This window comes from Lissotriton vulgaris, chromosome 8 (assembly GCF_964263255.1).
Source record: "Lissotriton vulgaris chromosome 8, aLisVul1.2, whole genome shotgun sequence".
NCBI classification, from domain to species: Eukaryota; Metazoa; Chordata; class Amphibia; order Caudata; family Salamandridae; genus Lissotriton; species Lissotriton vulgaris.
This window is the reverse complement of record NC_141696.1, coordinates 544,425,759-544,447,953: the sequence shown is the minus strand read 5'-3', so window position 1 is coordinate 544,447,953 and position 22,195 is coordinate 544,425,759. Positions and strand designations below refer to the sequence as shown.

Genomic DNA, 22,195 nt, shown 5'->3' with positions numbered 1-22,195 from the left:
ACTCCAAGGTCAGATCCTCATATGCTTTGAGGCATTGCACAACACACAACTTAGGAGTGTCAAGAAAAGCTGGATAGGAAATGGATCGCGACGACGTTTTAGTGCGTCGGCCCACGGTAAAAGTAACCCCATCCGGGGAAAAAATGCGTGCAGAGACATCCAGCGCGCGCACATCAGAGACGCGTCTGCAAGAGATCAAACATAACAACATGGCCAACTTCGCCGACAGCTCCTTAAGAGACAGATAGGAATTGGCCGGCCAGGACAAGAACAAGTTCAGAACCAAATTGACGTCCCAAAGGACGGAGTACCTGGGCTCAGGAGGTAACGCAAGGCGAATAGCCCGCAGAAGCCGGCAAACAAAAGATGTTCCCCCACTGGGTGGCCATCGATGTTGTCATGGCCTGCCGAAATCGCCGATCGAATAGCATTGATCGTTCTATAGGCCAAGCCCTTGTCGGCTAGGTGAGCCAGGAAATTCAGCACGGGAACGAGGCCTGCGACCAAGGGATCCAAATCCCTTCGTAGACACCAACGCATCCACTTAAGCCAAGCGGATCTGTAGCGCTTCGTCGTACTATCGGCCCATGCTTTGGAGAGCAAGTGTTCAGCAGACCCCGAAAGGCCTGGGAGCGACCAGCGTCTCCTGAGAGCCTCCACGCCACGAGGCGGAGAGAACTCTGCGTGATGAGAGGATGCGGTTCCCGATCCGGATTTGTCAGGAGCAGAGGAAACAGGGGGAGTAGGATTGGAAAATCCCAAGAAAGTTCCAGAAGAACCGGAAACCACACTTGAGACCTCCAGAGCGGTGTAACCAACACCAACTCCGCTCCCTGGCGGCGTATTTGGACCGCCGTTCGCATTATCATGGAGAACGGGGGAAACGCAAACGGCTGTTCCCGACTCCAATCCTGCAGAAAGGCGTCCGTGGCCTCCGCCAGAGGGTCCGGCCTCCAGCTGAAAAAACACGGCAGCTGGTGGTCGAGACGGGACGCAAACAGGTCCACTGAAAAGGGACCCCAGAGAGTTTGTAACCACCGGAAAACCTCCGGATCCAGTTTCCACTGGCTGGCGTCCCTGAGGTGTCTGGAGTGCCAATCCGCTACTTGGTTGGACTGACCCGGTAGATATTCCGCTGTCACCGCAATGTGACGTGACAGGCAATAGTCCCAGAAGTCCTTCGCCAGGTCCGCCAAAGCGCGGGAACGAGGACCCCCTAGGTGGTTCACATAACGAACCGCCGAAACGTTGTCCATCCGCAAAAGGACACAGGCCCTGACCGAATCCTTGGTCCAACAACGGACAGCGAAAGAGCCCGCCAGGAGCTCCAAACAATTGATATGCAACCGTTGTTCTTCTGAAGACCAGGCGCCGCCGGTGGAAAAATCCCTGCACCGGGCGCCCCAGCCCGACCTGCTGGCGTTGGACTCTATGACCAGGCCCGGGGCCGAACCGAAGATCGCCCGACCATTCCATGCCTCAATGTGAGACAGCCACCAGGACATTTCCTCCTTCACTTCGTCCGTGAGGGGAACCCACTGATCGTAACTCATCCCACGACGTAAGTGTTGCGCCTTCAGACGCTGGAGCGCCCTGTAATGCAGGGGGCCTGGGAAAATCGCCTGGATGGAGGATGACAGAAGCCCTACCACCTTGGCGATATGGCGCAAGGAAGTGCGATCCTTTGCGATCGTCTGCCGAAGCAGGTGTCGAATTTTCGCGACTTTCCGACCCGGCAGGCTCAAGACCGCCTGCACCGAGTCCACCATGAAACCTAAGAAGGTGATCTTCTGAGTAGGAACCAAAACCGACTTGGAGCCGTTGATCACGAACCCCAGCCTCTGGAGAAGGTGTACGGCCTGCCGAAGCTGGCCCGCCAACACCTTCGGGCACTGCCCCATGAGGAGGATGTCGTCCAAGTACACCAACATCCTGACCCCCTGACTTCTGAGGAACTCCACTATCGGATGGAGAACTTTCGTGAAGCACCAGAGGGCCAACGACAGACCGAACGGCAGTGCGGTGAACTCGAACACCCTGCCGTCCCATAGAAACTGAAGAAAACGACGATGCGGGGGATGGATGGGGACGACTAAATAGGCATCCTTGAGATCCAGTCTCACCATCCAGTCCCGAGGGAGGAGTACGTCTCGAAGGAGGTGTATACCCTCCATCTTGAAATGTCGATAGACCAACCACCCATTGAATTCCTTGAGATTGATCACAGGTCTCTTGCCCCCATCTGTCTTGTCCACCAAAAAGACGTTGCTGAGGAACCCGTGCGGGTGGCGCGTTGATAGGCGGATGGCCCCTTTGCGGAGCAAGTCCGAGACCTCCCCGTCTATCAACCGCGCGTCGGACTCTGAAAATACCAATGGGCGCGGGGGCATCGCTTGCGTGGGCTGGTCGTAAAATTCTATGTGGAACCCACGTACAGTTTGCAAGACCCAAGCGTCGGCAGTGAGCAATTCCCACTCCCCGTAAAAGGTTGCCAGCCGCCCCCCAATTGGAACTTGATCCAAACAAAAGACACTTACCAGGGGCATTTCCTTGTCCGGAGTTCTTCCTGAACCCTCTGCCGCCGAAGCGCTGCCCTCTGGTGGGGTAGAAGTTGTTAAAGTTCGCAGAGGTCTGGTATTGGCCTCTTCCGGAGCCTTGTCCCTTATTGGTGGTCTGCTGGCCACGGCAGATCGCGCGGCCCCTACCGCGACCGGCCCCTCCGGAGAAACGTTGGTGAAACACCCGTTTAATGCTGGATTGGGCCTTATCCAGCGACGTGAACGTGTTCACGAACTTGCCCAGCTCCCTGATGAAGGGTTCGCCAAAGAGGCCTCCCTGGGCCACAGCACCTGCCTCCGACGAGGCCAGGTCTCCCAACTTCGGGTCTAATTTGATCAGGAGCGAGCGCCGCCTCTCAGTAGATAGGGCGCAGTTGGCGTTGCCCAAGAACACTATCACCCTCTGGGCCCAATTCGAAAGCACCTCCGGGGAAATGACGGTGCCATTCGCCTTCGCCTCCTCCGCCATATCGAGGATCTTCGTGGCAGGCCCAACCGCATCCAGCAGTTTATCCTGGCAGGCCCGCCTGGACCGATCGATGCCTTTCCTGGGATCCTTCATAAACTTCGCCAGGAAGGTGGCCATCTTGGCATCCAATTCCGGAGTCATGGCCACCTTGCCTTCCAGAGTTGGCCTAGGGCACTCCCCACGCAGGCAACCCCGCGCCTCCTTCTCCAGGGGCTTGCGCAGCCTGCCCGCCACAAACTTAGCCACCGTCTCCCCCGGTGTCCAAGCCGCGGAGCGGGGGTGGACGATCTCGTCCGGATCCAGCATGTCCGACTCATCCTTTGGCATCTCCTTGGCAGAGGACGCCGGAAGCCAAGATCGGGTCGACTCCTCGTCGTCGTCGGTGTCTGGAGAGTCGTATACAGGGGAAGCGGGGGCCGTCGACACGTCCCCCGAAGCCCCAGGATCCACCAAGGGGGCAGGGGGCACCGCCGTTGCTTTCGCCAGAAAGGCGTCCACTCCTTGGGCCTCCGATGACGGCCCTTCCTTACAAGGCCTCTTCGGGGCGGGTGGCAACCCGCCGGACGTCCCCGGGAGATCGGGGTTCGGAGGCACGTGCGCTGATGCCAGCTTCGAGCACTCTTCCACGATGCGGGCGGAGAGGCGGTCCTCCATAGGGCCTACCACCTCCGTCACGCAGCGGTAAATCGAATTGTCCACCGCCTGGTAAAATTCGTCGTCCTGCAGATAGGGGTAGGGTTCCTCCTCGTACTCCCCTTCCATCCTGAAGCACAGGGGTAAATCCGGGGCACCCTGTAGGGCGGCAGTCGAGATAGGTCTCGGATATGGGCAGGCCAACCGGCTGCGATCACTTTTTTGGGCCAACTGAAGTGGCAGGTGGGCTGCACCAATCCCCCAGCGCGCAGACCCTCCTCGCCGGGACCGGGTCTCCGCACCCCTCAAGCGCGCTAAGCCACACTTCGATCAAAGAGGTGCACAAAGTTCACCCGAAGGTGTTTCACGCGGTCAGAGCCGCAATACAGACCCCAACGGGGCGTCAGGAGCAGGGAGGTACAGACCCGGAGCACCAGGTGTCAGAGGGGTACGCAAGGGCTGGGTCCTGCGCAAGCAGACTCCACGGCGCGGCCCCTGTAACTGCGGAGGCGCGCCGAAGGGTCGGCGAGACGTCAGGGCGCCCCCTGGCGGCCTACTTACACACCGCACACAAGTGGGAAAGAAAGATCGCGTAGGAACGATAGAGCGTTCCCGCGACCGGGGACTCTGCAAGGGAATAAACCATGGAGTGAGTCCCCCAACGATCGTACACACAATACAATCTAGCAAACACCGAAAGGAAAAAACATGAAAAGCACTTATCTGGCTGCGGGAGCAGCGAAGAAAGAGGAGGAAGAGGAAGAGAAGGCCGGATTTATAGTGGTGATGGACAGAGTGGAAGGACTATGGACTGTCGTTATACAAAGAGACTCTCGGGAGTTGTTGTTTTGATTTGTTGAACGTTCCGTCAATGCTTTATGTCTGAAAGCATTTTTGTTACTATTATATATCTTTTCCTAAGCTGCTGTGGAGTCTTTATGTTAATAAATCGAAGGAAGATATAGCATAATCTGAAGCCTCCGGTCCTGACATAGAATTCCAAATGTATTCAAACATAAATCTGAATCATATTCTCTTACATGATCTTTGTTCCATCTGGAAGTTCATTCAAGTGAGGAACATTGAACAAATGTATGATGATCCATTAACACTTTGAATGTATGTCCCCGATGCATTTCGAGCCGTAGCTCTTCTTCAGGGGGAATATCTGAAACCAGTACAAAACTCCATATATATCGCTGTCCAGGGGGAATGCATCATGTAAAATGCCAAAGAGGTATCTAATAGATATCAGAACGTGTGGCGTGACTTGCACATGCTAGGAAAGTGAACTGTACAATCAGAAAGTGACCGGACTATACAAGCGTGATAAATGTGCTCACGGAATAACGGTGAAACCGTGTGCAGGAAACTGAACGAGGTCTCGAATGAAAACCCGAAGGATATGTGGTATACAATAGGATTCAGAAACCTGCCACATATAGCAAGAACACCACGTGTATAGATAGTGTCAAAACTCAACGTTAGTAGAAAGGAATCAGACACAAATTAATCGGAACAATAACGAAAGCGGAGCACGTTGTGCAGAAGTGGGGTGCTCGTAAAGCATTCGTGCACCAAACTCAGAAGTTGAACGGGGTAATGACCAAGTGAATAAACAAGAGAACAATAGAAACTCTGGTGTAAATGCATCAGTGAAACTTGGGAATACGGGGTGCAGGCTCTAATACGCCGTCTGGGACTAGCAGGGAAACGCTAAGTCAGTGCCGATCAACAATCAGCGTAGTGCGTTACAAAATACAAGCCGGTTCTAAACGTGCGTATTAAATGCTAACAGCGGGCAGTTCTAGCCTCTTACCTTAACACAGTCAGAACGGGTCATACAAATATACCGAATTCCACAAAACGCCAGGGTGGCGTAGTTATCGCGGTTCACCCTTGTAGTTCAACCTGGAAGTGAGTGAAACTACGAAGGCTGTAGAGGCGTGGATAAAGAAAGGGGACTGCAGAGGCGGAGTCCCAAGTGCATTGTGCTCACAGCAAACGAGCGGAAAACGAATAAAGTGTTGTGCTAAAAGTAATCTAAAAAAACACAAGGGAAATCACAAGGGTAAAGGGGAATACAACTAGAATATTCATGATGGATATATGTATGAAACCGAAGAGAGGTGAGGCAAAGAAAGAAAAAAAGACAAAAAGAAAGAAAGAAAGGGAGGGTCATGCGATACAAGCAGTAAACAAACAAGTAATGAGTGGGTAGCAGAAAGTCAACAAACAATAATGAGAAGAACACATGTATTAAAGAGAAGGAACATTAAATAAAAATTAAATGAAAGTTAAAGGTAAGGCTGGAAAAAGCTGAGAAGAAATATGGATAAATGTAAGAAAAAAGGTAGCAAAGCCAGGGACAGAGAGAGATGGCAGCCAGGGCAGCAGGCCATGGTAAACAGTCAAAATTAAAGGAAGCAACTAAATACTACTCTTTCATTTAGCCCTTTCGGTTATAAAGCGTTCAATTTGTGCATCCAATAGAGTTCACGTTGCAATAAGAATTTGTTATTGTCTCTGCCTTCTATCTTATTGACCACTTCCAATACCAGGAACGGTATTTGGCTAACGTTGTGAGCATACTTGACAAAGTGAGCGGTCACACAGGATGTCAGGTTCTTCGTACAGATGTTACTCCTGTGTTCCATCAATCGAATTTTAACCTTGCGTTCTGTTTTGCCCACGTATGGAAAGCTGCACAGACATTTCAGAATATATACCACATTGGTGGAATTGCATGTGGCATTTACTCTCAATATGATGGGTGTGCCTTGTTTGGGATGCAGTATGGTCGAACCTTTGATGATACTGTTACAATTACCACAGTTGTGACAGGGAACTGTCCCCTTGTATGTTGTCTCAGAGCTGGTTTTGCAAGCTTTGAGTAGTTGTTGTACATTTTTAGAGCGTTGATAAACGAATATGGGTTGGTTTTGAAAGATGTTATTTAAATCGGGTTCCGTTTGTAACAACTGCCAATGTTTACAAATAGATTATTTTATCTTGGTACTGTGTGAGGAATATTTGGAAACGAATACTGCAGATTCTTCTGAAGTACATGCAAGTTTGATTGCCAATAGTTGGGCACGCTCCTTTGTCTTCACTCTGTTTTCTGCATTTTGAATGATAGTTGAAGGATAACCTCTTTGTGAAAATGTGTTACTGATGGTACATCGGTCTACTTCGTACATCTGTTTTGATGATGCTATTCTTTTAGCTCGCAGTAATTGAGAATACAGAAGATGCTTCTTCAGGCTCATTTGATGGAAACTCCGGAAGTGTAAATAATTATTGCGGTCGGAAGGCTTGGTGTACACTGAGGTCTCTAACCCATTGTCAGTCATACGAATGTTAACATCAAGAAATGCAATTTGAGACTGGCTGATCTGATGAGTAAATTGAATTCTCAAATTCGTAGTTGAGATTCTGTACCTGAACATACCAGGAAAATGTCGTCAATGTATCTGTAATATGTGTTAAGATGTTCTTGCCCACTCTTGGTTTGAAAGAATGTAATTCAGTTCGTATTTATGCATGAATAGATTTGCATACGCTGGAGCGGCGCAATTGCCCATGGCCGCTCCTGATAGTTGAATGAAAAATGTGTTGATACATCTGAAATAACTGTGATGTAAGGTAAACTGCATGAGCTCCATCAGAAAAACTTGTAATTCCAGAGGTTTGTCACTGTTTAACAAGAATCGCATCTAAGGGGTGAGCGAAGGGCGGCAATGAGTCTGATGGTGCAAGCCACCTTTCGAGATGTCAGCCTCCCCCCATTTCTTTTTAGGACTTGTGCCCTGCAAGTAACACCTGATATTTATAGCGCTTAATGGAGAGATAGAGAAGAGCAGCGGAGAAAACATAAGGAAGGGCGCCACACTTGGCTCGCCCAGGGCGCTTTCTTAGTAAATGCCTGCTCTGTAATTTCGCTTGGGCTGGTAATGTGCCCCATCTAGGCAGCATTAAATGAGGCCTAAAAACCCACTAAAGCTGAACTCCTCCTTTGCTCCATCATCAGGAAAGCAACCGTTTAATTAAAACCCAGAGGGAAATGTAATTGTACGCTGGAAATTTGTACAGTAAAACCCTTGCCTGTAACAGCAATCGCGTTGTTTTTAATGTTTTTTTTTGTGTGTGTTTTTTTACAGATCGTTGAGTGATGTGAGTTTATCCCTTCTGATGGAGCGAGGCTTCCATCCTGTCTCCCCAGTTACCGTGTGTCACAGTGATGTACTCAAGCTGACCAAGCTTCCCGTCTCCGCACGCCAAATGGAACCGCTGGCGAAGAGGATAAAACTGGGTCACCAGAGCAACGAGGCCCTCGCGCGCGATTCCACCGCGAGACTCCCGTCGGACGCGACGCCTGATTGGGCGCGGACGGTCACCGCTGTGACCGAGCTGTCACCGCTGCTCGCGCTCCGGAATGTCACCTGCCTTGTGCTGCTGCATGCCGCCAAAGCAGGACATCAAAGCGGGTGCTCGGAGTCTCACGAAAGACTGACTTTACCGTGTGGCAGAATTTCTGTACGACTCGAAGATGTTGTCGGCGGGAAGCATTCAGCTACTCTGTCACAGGACCACTGCACAGGTAATTAAAATAAAACGTGCAAAGTTGAAGCCGTGAATTAAGCTAAAACTGTGGGCAAATCCGCTGCTTTCCACAATCTTTGATACATTATTTAGGGATTTAAAAAAACAATGACCTTCAAAACTAGTAAGTGTTCCAAATATTACACATTAAAAACGTGAATGTTTTTCATAGAGAAGGAACGTTGTTGTGTAACAAATATTAGAAATATGTTTTAAAGAGCGCCTCAAGTTGCACATCTGTCCAATATTGGCACTGTAAATATCAAGTATTAATGCTATTATCGTATAATAATTATGCCCAATTTACTGACCTTTGAAGGATGGAATGCTGAGCTGTTCTTGCTGGAGTTCGAAATTGTCACCTGTAGGTCACGGCATATGTCAGCTGCAAGTGTGCAATTTACAGACATCTTGCTGGCATGAAATAATGGAGTTAATTTACTAATTGAGACCCGTTTTAAATGGCTCGAGAAGATGAAGTAGTCAGGACATGTGGCAGGATTTAAACTGTAACTTGCATTCTGAGCACATAGTTCATCAAAAGGCTGGGGTTGTTTCAGTTTGTTAACATTTGGATATAATAGAGATTGACATATTAAATGTAGGACACTGGCTCTCTATATAGTGCACTAAAATGAAACACACTGCGCAGAGTCCCGTGAGACCAGTGGTGAGTTTGTAAAACAGTAAGTGCCAAGGCCCTAGTCAGGAGGACAGGGCAACTTACACGATCCATTGCCTCTGCCATGCTGCCAATACAACTACTCACTATCAAACTCTTACAAGTGTTACCAGTTCATACTATTCAAGGCCCCCAAAGCTATAAGAATGGCATGGGTGGCACGTGCTAGTGATTATTAATGTATGGGGGTTCACGAATGTCTCTTTCTTAACTGCAGCTGAAAACTCATTCTTACGAAAGGTCACAAGCGTCCCCAAAAGTACACCTATGTGCCCGCTACTGCTTGATCTGGGGAGGAAAGTGACCGTTTCCACAAGGTGAAATGGTTGAGAGAGATTAGGTTGCAGTTGGAAAACCTGGACCTGAGCGAAATATGGAATGACCCTCTCAATGCTACCTTCCCTTCAAAGAAGATTCTGAAGGAGATGTATTGGGAAATGATACGGGTTTCAGTATGTTCTAGTGGCTTAGTAAAGCATCAGACTGGACGGTTTCTAGAATTTAAGTCAAAGCCAGCCCTAGCGCAGTACTGGTACACCATTGAGAACCCTTTGACAGGAAGCTGTATTTCCAGCTGAGGGTTGGCACCCTCCCTGTTAGGGAATTTACTAGCAAATGGTCAGGGCCCGCAGTGACTGTATGCTCATGGTGTCCAGAGAGGTGAGAGACGATTAATCACCTGTTGTACTTTTGCCCACTATATAAGAAACCCCGTGCTATGTGGATTATACCCATTTGCAAGCTGTTAGGTTTTAGAAGGCATGAGGAGGCGTTGAGAGTCCCCTCAACTGATCCAACGCTATTAATGTCAGTAGCTATGACCAAGTTCTTGGGTTGGGCCTGGTCAATTTGATACAGGGTATTTTCCCAGGTCCCTCGAAATATTGATAATTAATGTCACCCCGTACTAGTAGTAATGAACTGGAGTTATGAAATGCGTACGGCCCATGTTGTTTTTTTATTATTGAATTGGTTTTTAAGGAAAAGTAAATATTCTGTCTTAGATTTTCCTTATTCAACAGTTATCGAATGTTTAATATCTTCTTAAAATGTTTTTAGTTCTGGATTATTTATGCATTTTAATCTGTATATCTGTATGTATATTGTGCTTTTATGACTCATCTGTCGAATAAAGCTATTTGAGATTATTAATGTATATTAAATAATAAGCAGTTGTTGTGCATATACCCAAATTTGGCAGACAGCGCCACCATGTGGCAGACTGCCACAAGCACCAGTGCTAAGAATTAAGGGCCGGCGCTGAGCACCAGAAATCACTGGCTCAAATTAGGCACTGAGTAAGATCCAGATTATTATTTAGAGGCAAAAAGTAGATAATACTAACACTATTCGTAGTTGTGTGAGCGAGCAGTTAGGCTTATCAGAGGGTAGTGCTAAGCATTTGTTGTGCTCACAGAGGCAATAAATGAGACACACACTCAAAAATAAATCCAAAACCAATTTATAAAAATAACACAGATTTTAATGTAATTTTCAGACCAAGAACTTTGCTCTAAAAGTGAGTACTTTTGAAGTTATGTTTTTTTTAAGTTCAAAAAATGAATTACTTTTGTGCGCAATTACGCACCATTGAAGCCAATGGGAGAAAAGGGGAAAATGCATTTAAAATCTCACATTTGGATTTTAAGGTTCACCTTCAGAATTTCAGTATGTAGTAAGGCCCGGCCCAATGTTCCACCAGCGGATTCTCAAGAGCGCCCCGGATTCGGTCAGGAGCAGGGTGCTGGGTCATTAGTAACTGGTGCGCTACGAAGAGAAGGCCACTTGAAAATACACTGTACATAGGGACTTATAGGCAAGAACGAGGTGTCCCACTTGAAGGAGCAGGTCGCAAGGGCTTCAGGAGCACAGCTGGATTGCCATTACCAAGGCCGGTCGGCCTGTTGCAGAGCAGATAGGTCAGCCTGGCAGCACACGTCAAGATGTCCTAGCGGTCAGTAGCAGGAAGCTTTGAGAGGCGATTTCGGGACAGCTGAGCCACTCATGAAGTGGGTCTCTGGTGCCTTGGCATCCTCCGATGGGTGCTTACATTCTGGGCAGTTGGAGTCTGGAGTGGACTCTTTCTCTTGATGTAGGGGGTCCGATACTCCTGGTGTAGCTGCTGCACAGCTCTAGTACGTCCTGGTGTCTCCAAACTTGGTGGAGAGACAGATCTGATCCTCCAATATTGGTTTGAATGCTGCGTCAGAGTCGTTGGGGAGCAGCAAGTCTACAAACCGGACTTAGCTGGTTCGGTGCCTGCGGGCTGCAGGGGAGTAGTACCTCTACTCGAAGGGAGTTCTTTGGTGATTTGTAGTAGGCTGGAGGAGCTGTGGGGTTCTCTGAGGCATCACAGTTGCAGGATGAGACAACACACCTCGATTGTCGAGTAGGGTTTGGCGCCAATTTTGGTCAGCAGGGCTCCAGGCTTCAGGTCAGCTGCTCTTTCTTTGTCCCTTTCTGCTCTGTGCCATCAACTCTAGGTTCAGGGTCCAGGGATGCCACCTAAATACTAAATGTAGGAGCATTAAAGGGAGTGACAGGTAGTAGCCAATGGGCTAACTACGTGTAGGTTGACTACTCCCTCCAAGTGATCACTGCCTGTTGGAAGGGGTACTACCCTGACCAGCTAATTCCCTCTCAAACCAGGATGAAGGTAAATGTAAAGTGGGGTCCACATTGCCTGCCCTTAGGGACAATCACCCTAGGGGTGTTACTGGCTGAATGGGAACCCACCTCCAAATTTACCTAATTTTATGTCAAAGGCCCGGAGGCCAACATTATGCATATCCCTTTTATTCCTGCCCAAACACAGCAGCTTTTTAATAAAATCATGATTTTCTTTACATTAAAACTGTGGAAAATGTGCATTTTCCCGCCTGCCCTCCTGCCAAATATGGAGCAGGAAAGGGCAAGTTGGCATCCTCCACTAGCTGGAGCGGCCTGGGTCACATTTCAGAGGCAGCATCGGCTTTAAAGCTTCCTCCCTTGGAAGGCATCCTATCCTGGGGGTAGTTTGAAGCACTTCTGCCCAGAGCAGACTTTGTTCCTGGCCCCTGAGAGTGCTGGCCCTCACCCAAGGAGATCATAAACATTGGTGGTGGTGTCAGGCTGGCTAAGGCTAGTCAGAGATCACCCCAGTGCTTGGTAAGTTTTCAGGGGACCCTCTAAGGTAGTGGGAATTGTTTAGCCTACCTAGCGCTAGCTGCTGACTCTAAATACTGCTTTTAAAACATTTTATTTCATTTTGCGCCATTTACTTTTAAAACTTGTGTACTCTACCTGATATCTTGCCGGTGTACACTAAGTCCCGCCCCCAGTTTTCTTCCCCGTTCCCCCGCGGGCTCTCATCCCGTTTGAGTGGAGGGAAGACTCATTTTCGGGTGGTTGGCGGCCTAGTGCTGCTGCTGGGACTCGTACAAAAGCCCCCAGAAGGCGGAGCGTGCAGCAGACGCGACTAAGGTAGTGGGAATTGTTTAGCCTACCTAGCGCTAGCTGCTGACTCTAAATACTGCTTTTAAAACATTTTATTTCATTTTGCGCCATTTACTTTTAAAACTTGTGTACTCTACCTGATATCTTGCCGGTGCACGCTAAGCCCCGCCCCCGGTTTCTTCCCCATTCCACTGTGGGCTCTCATCCCGTTTGAGTGGACGGAAGACTCATTTTCGGGTGGTTGGCGGTCTAGTGCTGCTGCTGGGACTCCTACAAAAGCCCCCAAAAGGCGGAGCACGCAGCGGGCAGCGGACGCGTGCTGTGAGCGCGACAGTCGTGCGCCGGAGTCGCACCAGAGTCAAGCCCGTCTGCGCCAGGACGATGACAGATGCCAAAGATCCTGGCTTCGCTGTATTAGACGACAATCCACCTGTGCGTATTATTTACTCTAGATTGGACCTCTTAAGCATGAAGCCTTCTACTATGCTTAGCTGTCTCTCAAGGGCCTGGCCATGTACAGAAGGGCCTTTCTCTTGCAGACAGTGTCGGTTCCAAGCTTCTCTTATCCACTCTGACCATTCAGAATCCCCTCCTTTTCTCACTATTAATCCTGCTGAGAAAGGCTGGAAAAATTTGCTGGCTAATATTTGTTCACTACCTAAACATTCTACCGAGGTCTGGGACTTAATTTTTTCAGCTCAGCCAGAACTAGGTTTCTTGACCGAAACCTGGTTTATGCCGCACTCGGTTCCGGCCATCACCCTGGGTATCCAGGAAGGTTTTAAAATGATTAAACTGGAAAGACCCCTCAAAATTGGTGGTGGTATTGCCATTATTTATAAAAATGGCATTAATGTCTCAGTTCTTGACCAACACAGCTCGGCTACTATGGAGGTCCTGGTGTTCAGGATTGATGCCCCTTCTCATGTCGGTTGGAAAGGTGCATTGGTCTACCGGCCCCCGGGGCCTATAAACAATTTCTCCCTGCAATTAGTTGAACTGCTGGCCCCCCATCTTACCCCGGGAATCAACTTTTTGCTACTTGGTGATTTTAATGTCAATAGCGAATGTACAGATAATATGGATGCTCAGACTTTTTTGACGGATATGTCTTTTTTTAGGATTAACTCTGCATAATGAAGGCCCTACACATACAGCGGGCCATACTTTGGATTTATCTTGTCAAACTCCACTAAAATTAAATGTAAACCGCCTAGTGAGGTGAATTGGTCAGATCATTCCATCATTGAGTTTCACATGCAAGATCTGACTGTGCATAATAACCAGACCCAGGCCAAAGCTTATTCGCGAAGACAGTGGCACAAGGTCTCGGTGGACAGCTTTCAGAATGTGTTTATAGCCCCTCAGTTTTATGCCACTGATAGTACTGAGACAGCCTTATCCAAATTTAACATTGCTATGAACAAGGCGATTGAGCAGTTAGCCTCTATTAAATCTGGTAGGAAGCGCCCAAGTCATCGCCAAGAAGTATGATTTACAGACCAACTGCGCACACAAAAACAAGCTTGTAGGAAGTTGGAGAAAGCCTGGAGAACCTCACATTCCGAATTGGATAGAACCCAATACCACAGCTCCTTGACCAACTACCACGAAAAATGCACATATCATTACAATTGGCACAAGCTGGTAATTCACCTAAAATGTTATTTCAAATTTTAAATCTTTCACCAAACCCAAGGCATGTGAAAGTCTAGAAGCACCTTCTCAAAACATGTGCGATGAGATCTCCTCTTATTTCTCCCACAAAATAGAGGTGATATATGATCAAATTTAAACGACAGGAAACTTGATGAGCAATTCTGTCCTCTCACACACACCTAAATTCGCTAATCATGTGCTGCTTGCCAATTTCCCTGCCACTACTTTAGCTGAGGCTGAGACTCTGAGGGGCCAGATTAAATCCGGCTCCCCCTCAGATTTTATCCCAGCCAAAATTAGCCAATTGTTGTCAAAACAACTTGGCCCCATAGTACAGACCCTAGTCAATCTATCCCTCACTGAGGGCATTGTGCCGTAAGAGTGGAAGGTTGCTCAGGTGAGGCCCATCCAAAAAAATTCCAGCATTCCATGGTCAGAATTGTCCAACCTCCGTCCCATCTCACTCCTTCTCTATTTGAGCAAACTGACTGAAAAACACGTCAATACTCATCTGTCAAACTTCATTGAACACACTGATTGTCTTGACCCCTCCCTATCTGGGTTTAGACCGAGGTACAGCACCGAATCTGCTCTGATCTCAGTGACTGATAACATCAGAATGTCCCTGGATATTGGGCATTCTTTGATTCTGGTGCTGTTGGTCCTATCCGCGGCGTTCAACACTGTCTCTCATGACATCATGCTCAAAATGTTGGAGGAGGTGGGACTAAGAGGGTCAGCCATGACATGGATTAGGAGCTTTTTGTCTGGCCGTTTGCAAAGTGTAAACCTCTGTCCTTATCACTCTCCACCTATGGAACTGACCAAGGGGGTACCACAGGGCTCTTGTTTGAGCCCTACTTTGTTTAAATATCTATGTCGCCCCTTTGGCCAGTCTCCTAAGGACCTTCAGGTTTATCCCTGTCTCCTACGCTGATGACACACAGCTCCTTTTTCCATTCAGTAAGTTAACAACGACGGTCCAACGAGCCTTCTGTGTTGGAATGCGAGCTGTGTCCCAGTGGATGGCAAATAACTTCTTGCAATGCAACGTAGGGAAAACAGAAGTAATGCTGTTCGGGGAGGCCCCCCTTCTGTGGACCCCGGACTGGTGGCCTTTAGATCTAGGACCCAACCCTGTCCCAAGATTAGTTGTAAAAAACCTAGGCATTCGTTTGGACCAGGCTCTTACTCTAAAAGAACAAGTAGCGCACACGGTGGGCTCTTGCTTCCACATAATCGGAATGCTCCGAAAAGTCTTTCATTTACTCCCGGACTCGACTCATAAAACTTTAGTCCAGGCATTAGTCATTAGTCGCCTGGACTACTGTAATGGACTTCTGATCTCGGCTAAAGACTCTCTGCTAAGCAGACTTCAAACAGTCCAGAATATTACAGCCAGACTGGTTCAGAATGCCCCCCCCCCCCCCAGGACTCCATCGCTCCACCTACTGGTGAAACTCCACTGGCTGCCCATCCGCCAACGGATTAGGTTTAAAGTCTGCTGTATTATCCACAAAGCTCTACACGATGTGGGCCCATCCTATCTGGCCGAGAAATTTGTCTCCTACACTCCCTTGCATCCCCTGCACTCCAGTAGCAAAAACCTTCTTGAAGTACTGATCATCAAGAAGACAAGAATGGGAGGGAAGGCTCTCTCCTATCTAGGCCCTCGTCAATGGAACAAACATCCTGACTCTCTCAGATACTGTACGGAACATCCAACATTTAGGAAGCTGTTAAAACTTTCCTGTTTCTCTGCTTCTAATCATGTCAGCCCTATATCCTCCTTGGTTCCCGCCTAAGCGCAGAGATACTCCTTCGGGAGTTGATTCTAGCGCTATACAAACCCACAAATAAATAAATAAAATAAATAAAGGATGTCCTGTGTGCATGTATTATTACATCCATCACTGGCATCAGTAAGGAGCTATTTAGACAAGATGCTTGGTACCAAACATCTTAGATTGCAATGAAGCCATCATGGAGCTATGAAACTTGTAATGACAAGTATCTAGCCCATGTACTCTCTATGGCTTCCCTGTGCACTTACAATATCCAAAAATGGACTTGATATTGTAGGGTCCTATCAGCTCAATCTGCGAAATCTTTTGAAACCTCTCAACTTTTGAGTAAAATCTCGAGGTGGAAAATCTTTCACAGTTTTAAGCTCTAGAGCTTGGAACCTCCTTCCTAGTAATATGCGTACCATCAGATCTGAAGCAGCGTTTAAAAATAGAACTTAAAATCTGGCTATTTTGGACCCCCAACTCCCTCTCCATCTCATTAATGTAACTTTATCTGGCTCACTCTCAGAATCCACAGTACTCTACTCCAAGCACAGCGCCAGGGAGCTTTCTTTTGAGTGAGCGTTGCACTTTACAAAAATTAATTAAATTTCATTTCATGCAGATATGTCCCGCCCATGTACTTTATATGGCTTCACTGTGCACTTACAATATCCAAGAATGGGCTTGATATTGTAGGGTCATATCTGCTCATGCAGATATGTCAACTCATGAGATATAGTGCACTCTGCCTTAGGGTTGTATGGCCTGCAATAGGGGAGACTTACCTATACTTCATGCAGTATATGGGGGGGTATGGTACACAGGGCTGTGTACCATGGTGACTCTTTGGTTTTCTCTGCACCTAAACATGCAGCCTGCAGGGGCAGCTTGCATAGTCTTGGTGAGGGGTCTCTGGGGTGGCACACTTGGCACTGCAGCCCCAGCGTACCCTCTTCGGTACCAATGCCCTAGGTACCAAGGTTACCATTTGCTAGGGACTTACAGAGGTGCCAGAAGTTGTGCCAATCGTGGAACCGGGAACCTGGTTGGCAGGGACCCAGTGCACTTTCAGTTTGAAATCACATCATACACTAGGCACAAAGTGGGGGCTTACAGTGTCAAAAAGGGCACTTTCCTACAATTACACTTCCAAACACATTAAGCATTTAACTAGAATCAAAAACTAGTGATATTTTAAGAGTGTTTTTCTGTCAGTCGAGTTGGCCGGGGGTTTGACAGCTTTATCCAGCCTGCTGGCGCTGATCAAGCCCGCAGAATGTTTCATTCATCACCATCCATAGCCGAACCAGTGGACCTTTGATGTGGAATGTGCCAGCAAAATCATTTTGCAAATTGCATTGTTTTGCCAATCATTTTAATCTCCTGCACTCACTGCTCATGCATTTTAAAAAAGCAGACACCTTGACTATGCTAATGAGGTTGCCTGCTACATTTTCTATTTTACAGTGCCCCAGAGATAATGTAACACTCTATAGTTTTGTAATTTACGTTAAAGTGACATGCTGCTGAGATTCCCAGTGCAGTTTAAAAACAGAGGCGTGGGATAACTTTTATCCAACAATCTACTTAATTGGAAAATGCATAGGAAATAAATATTCTGTTCTCCATTTCCTTTTGGGACCATTACATTCTTGTACGAATTACTAGACTTTGAAACAATTTAGTCAGAATATCCTACGTTTGTCACCATAGGCTTAACTTGAACTAGTTGGTAATTTCTCCCGTTTGTTTACAATGTAATAAAAATTGAAAGAACAAATGCTGTACTGTTACTTAAAATGCTGGGTAATATCCCACAGTGCACATAATTGTAATCATGTTTCAGACATCTGGCTTTACGTAAATTCACCATTCACCATGTTTGAATGGGAGCCACATGTTCCAAGCTTTGAGAATTGAAGCATTTAATTCATCTGGTTCTTTTTAGGTTTTGCGTGCACAACACTTGTTTGTCCATTACTTACCTTAGCTGACCATTGGTTGCCCCCACACCACTTACATTTCCTTGCTTCCAAATTGGTCATCGCTCCTCCTGAGCTCCGACCTCCTCCTCCTTGGCTTAGAGTCTTCATCCATGCCATGGAGCTTGGACCAAGTACTGCTTCCTGTTGCCAGCGCCCATCCACTGGCCGCAAGCTTCCAAAGGTACTTAAATGTTGTATTTTTACACATGCATTCTCAAAGAGTGCACATGTCTGCAGTCTGTCAGCCCAACCCTGCTGACTGTGCTTTTCCTGACTCCCTCCCGATACCCGTGGTTTTGCCCAAATCTCCATCCCCCACCATCCCCTCGTATTGCTTGCCCACCCGCCCTTCTCCTGTGTCATAGCACTTTTTAAAAATTTTACTTTTAGGCACAGCCATGCTGCTGTACAACATGGCAAAAAAACATTGACAAAGCCAATACACCCTAAACCAGAAGGGAACCACCGCGAAAACAGCAGAATACTGTCTCAAAGCATTCAGTGCTGCTTGCCGAATTAATTCAGTCAATTAATTTGCTGCTCAGGCCGTTTCTGTAGTTCTTAAAAACAGAGAGCCTGAGTTCAACTTGATCCTTCAAGCCTTCCCAGATTTCCTGTTCTGTAGTTGCATTTATATAAATAAACAATTGGGATAATACCGCATACATATATACAATCCATTATACACTTACATGGGCTGGGAAGCCCTATATCAATAATACACATTTCAGGAGGTCATACCATCCTCTGAGCTGGTTCGTCTAAGCAGCTGCCTTGTGTCATCCACCGATCCAGGCAGCAGACTATACTATTTGGGAGGTTGAGTTTGCTGGAGGGTAGGCTTACAGATGGAATGCCTTTCCAGACATTAATATCCAGAGTATGTTTGAACCTTCAGAGTATGTTTGTTTGTCAGACCACAGGGTATGTGTGAGTCAGCCTGGTCTGTATGCCTGTACGGTGTCCCATTCTGCAATGTATGCAAGTGGTTGCACGTGTTTTTCTTTAGGATGTGTGTGTGTTTGTGCTTGCAGAATGTATGTGTACCTGCAGTGTGTATTTGCACAGTGGGTATGTGTCTGCAGAATGTCTGTGGTACGCATGCCATTCTCTGCAAGGTCTCTCTGTCTTTGCAGGGTTTTATGTATGCAGGCTGTATGTATATGTGTCTGTAAGTATGTATCTGGTGCTTGTGTGCTCTGCATTTAGAGCTTGAAGAATGACGAACCCCTGCACAGTTTGCAGAGAACTGTGCTGCAGGTTTATGAAGAAAGGATATGAAAATTTCAAAACCAACAACAGATGGTCATAATGCACTTTTGCCTCTGACCACAAAATTAAATTGGGAATCAAAATGTAAAACCAAATGTTCATCACGATCTAAAAGTATTCAACATACTGACCTAGGAGCCCGAAGCACAGGAGGATTCTAATCCAATTCTCTTAATGGGAGCAATGCTCTGACTCCCCATTCTCCTCAAAATGACTTCCATTCAAGTTAGGCAGGGAAAGCTGATTTCCTGGGCAAATATGCACGTTCAGCCAAGATGGACTTGGCCCTTCTGGCAGGTTCACCCCTAAACTTTTTGCTTTTAATTGTGATAATTGCGAACAAAGCGATACAAAAGGGGTATGTGTTTGATTTGCTCAAACGCTCCGTCCATCATCCCCTTTTGTATCGCTTTGTTCGCCCTAAGTTGGCAGGGTATGCTCAGACGTGAGTCTCTTGCTCACTTGGCCACTGGATTCAAGATAGCCTGGCTGATGAGGATTATGAATCCGAAACCGGTCCCAGGATGCTTGTTTCCGGTCCAGGGAAGACATGGCTTGGCAGTTCGGGCTGGACTGTTCCCATGAGGCACAGGGTCAGACTGATTTGCATATGGCCATGTCTAAACTGGGGTGGCTGAGTGAGCTAAAGAATGGTGATGGATTAAAACCAGATCAGTTGACTAGGGGGTGAGTGTTTGATTTGCTCAAATGCTCCGTCCATCATCCCCTTTTGTATCGACTTGCTACAGCCATCACGGGTGCCCACCCTGTATTTTTCAATATTTGTCCCAGCCGGTGCCCACCCTGTATTCTGACCAAGTGAACTCACTGCCGCAGCCCGGACTACACCCGAAGTCCGGCAGCCCCGCCGAGGACGTGGGCGGGACCGCCAGCACCAACAGGAAGCGGACGGGAGCCTACCCCGCGCTCCTGTGCTGAGGAAGAGAGGAAGCCGGAAGTCCCTGGGAGCCCACCCTGCGCTCCGGTGCCCAGGGGAAAAGTGAGCCAGCCCCCCAGCAGCGCCGCCTTCGGAGAACCCAGGCGGGTGCCTACCCCGCGCTGGGCCGAGACCAAGAGGAGCGAGAGAGAGCCCCGAAGAGCGGGAGCTCTCGTGCCTGCGACCTGCCGGCGAGAAGGACTCCAGTAGAGAGGGAGTCGGGGTGGGTTTTGCTGTCACTTAAGGGGCCCCACTGGATAGTGGGCCGCTACCCTGAAAGGCTCCCTCGCAGTCTGTTTTCGAGCCCTGAGAGGCTTCCGGGAGACATTATTGTTGAAGAGCCCAAAAGCGGCTCCTGGACATCTTTGTTGTCTCGAGTCCCCGCGCGGGACTTCAAAGATCCCGGGGGCACTCCAGAGGGTAGAGCGGCCCCGGTTGGTAGCGGGCCGCTCCCCCAGTCCAGAGGGCACATTCCTTCAGAGCCCGAGAGGCTTCCGGGGGCATTCTTGATTTAGCCCACGAGGGCTCCGGGGGAATGCTTCCATAGAACCCGAGAGGCTCCAACGACGGGGGCAATTTGTTCAGAGCCCACGAGGCTCCCGGGCCCAGCGTATTGCGAGCCCACGAGGCACCAAGGGGCTATTGTTTTCCTGACTGTTCATTTCAGAACCCAGAAGAGAGCAAGGAGTCACGCTGGTGCCAGGCTCCCTGCTACAGCTGCCCAGCACTTAGTGGGAAGCTGCTCCGTTTAGGGCAGTACCTCTGCACAATCTCCTTTGGCTGCCTGCGCAGCCTGCCCTGACATTGTGGACACAGGGCGTTGCAGCCCCTGAGCGGCCAGTTTGCCTGGGGGACACTTCTGGTGTTGTGCCTTGTGTGGGGTGCATGTTTTTGGCCCTATGTGATCTTTACGCAATATGTGATTATTTACCTCTGAATGTGTTTTCATGCATCATGTGCCAAGCTTCCTGCCTATACCCCTAAATGTATTTTTATGATTAGGTGGTTGTTTTTCCTAGTATAGTTATACTAGTGAGTTCCTGGTTCCCTGCGTGATATTTTCCTAAGGTGGTTAGGGTTGCGTAGGTGGTACTTACCTTTTACCAGTGATTACTGGTTGCGTGCTACATTTTCTATTTTGTGCTACAGTTATCATATGTGCTATTTGCTAAGTGTTATTCCTACAAGTATCCTAATTCTACAAAGTGCTAATTCTAAAAGTGCTTATTCCTGACAGTGGTCCATGTGGCCCTGTCCCATGTACATAATCCCCTGTAAATTCTGCCCGTGCCTATGGCACATTGTAAAGTGTGTGTTTAGTATCTAATGTGTTTGGTATAATACAAAGGCTATTTTTATATATAACCTTGTGTGGATTTTCCTTTGTGGTGGGCCTTGGGTGTTGTTTCTGGGTGCGTGCGCAAATACTTAACCTACATTGCCTCCGGGATAAGCCTTACTGCTCGTGTCACGTTACCTAGAGGGTGAGCAGGGGTTATCTTTGGCGTGTAACTCCCTTGCCCTGACTAGAGTGGTAGTTTCTGCCTGACTTTGGCGCAAGCCTTAGCCAACCGGAAATCCCATTTCTAACAAGCCATTAATAGCATCTGGGCTGATTCTAGAAACAGTCATTAAGATCCATGGAGATGTTTCACAACTTTCCCCTGTTAATACACATCCACCTGTGTGAGATCAGGTCTATTGCATGCCTTCTGTCCAGCAGCCTCTATAGATATATCTATCTGAAAATGGAACACGTTAGTGATAGATTCCTTACCTTAGAATTACCCCCAGGCGTCAAACTAGATCCGGAAAGTTTTCGTCAGCAGTACCCCTGCACGTCGGTAGGTGTCGTCATGCTGCTCCGCGTACGTCGTCTGCGTTTTAGTCGCTGAGATGACGTCGTTGGAGCTACTTAGACGCGCCCACTCGCGGACGTCAGTTCTTTCTTTTTCAATGCCAACAAGCGCAGATTCGAAGAGACCGGTACCCCCTGTCAATTTTTGACTGAGTTTTTGGGGACTTTTGTCTCCTTCTTTGAGTGTTTGACTCCTGATGTATAGGAATGCCCGGTATCTGAAAGAGACACGTTAGTGACAGATTCCTTGCCTTAGAATACCTTAGAATATTCCCAGGCATTAGACTGGATCCGGAAAGTTTCGCTTAGCAGTAC

At 48.0% G+C, this 22,195-nt stretch overlaps 1 protein-coding gene across 1 annotated transcript in view; it reads left to right on the top strand.

Moving 5' to 3' along the window:
* FANCB (FA complementation group B) overlaps window positions 1-22,195 on the top strand; it is a 429,090-nt gene that overhangs the window by 346,309 nt on the left and 60,586 nt on the right. Inside the window, exon 7 of the mRNA XM_086934356.1 lies at window positions 7,821-8,260. Coding sequence (XP_086790482.1) covers window positions 7,821-8,260 — 440 coding nt within the window. The remainder of the gene's footprint in view (window positions 1-7,820; window positions 8,261-22,195) is intronic.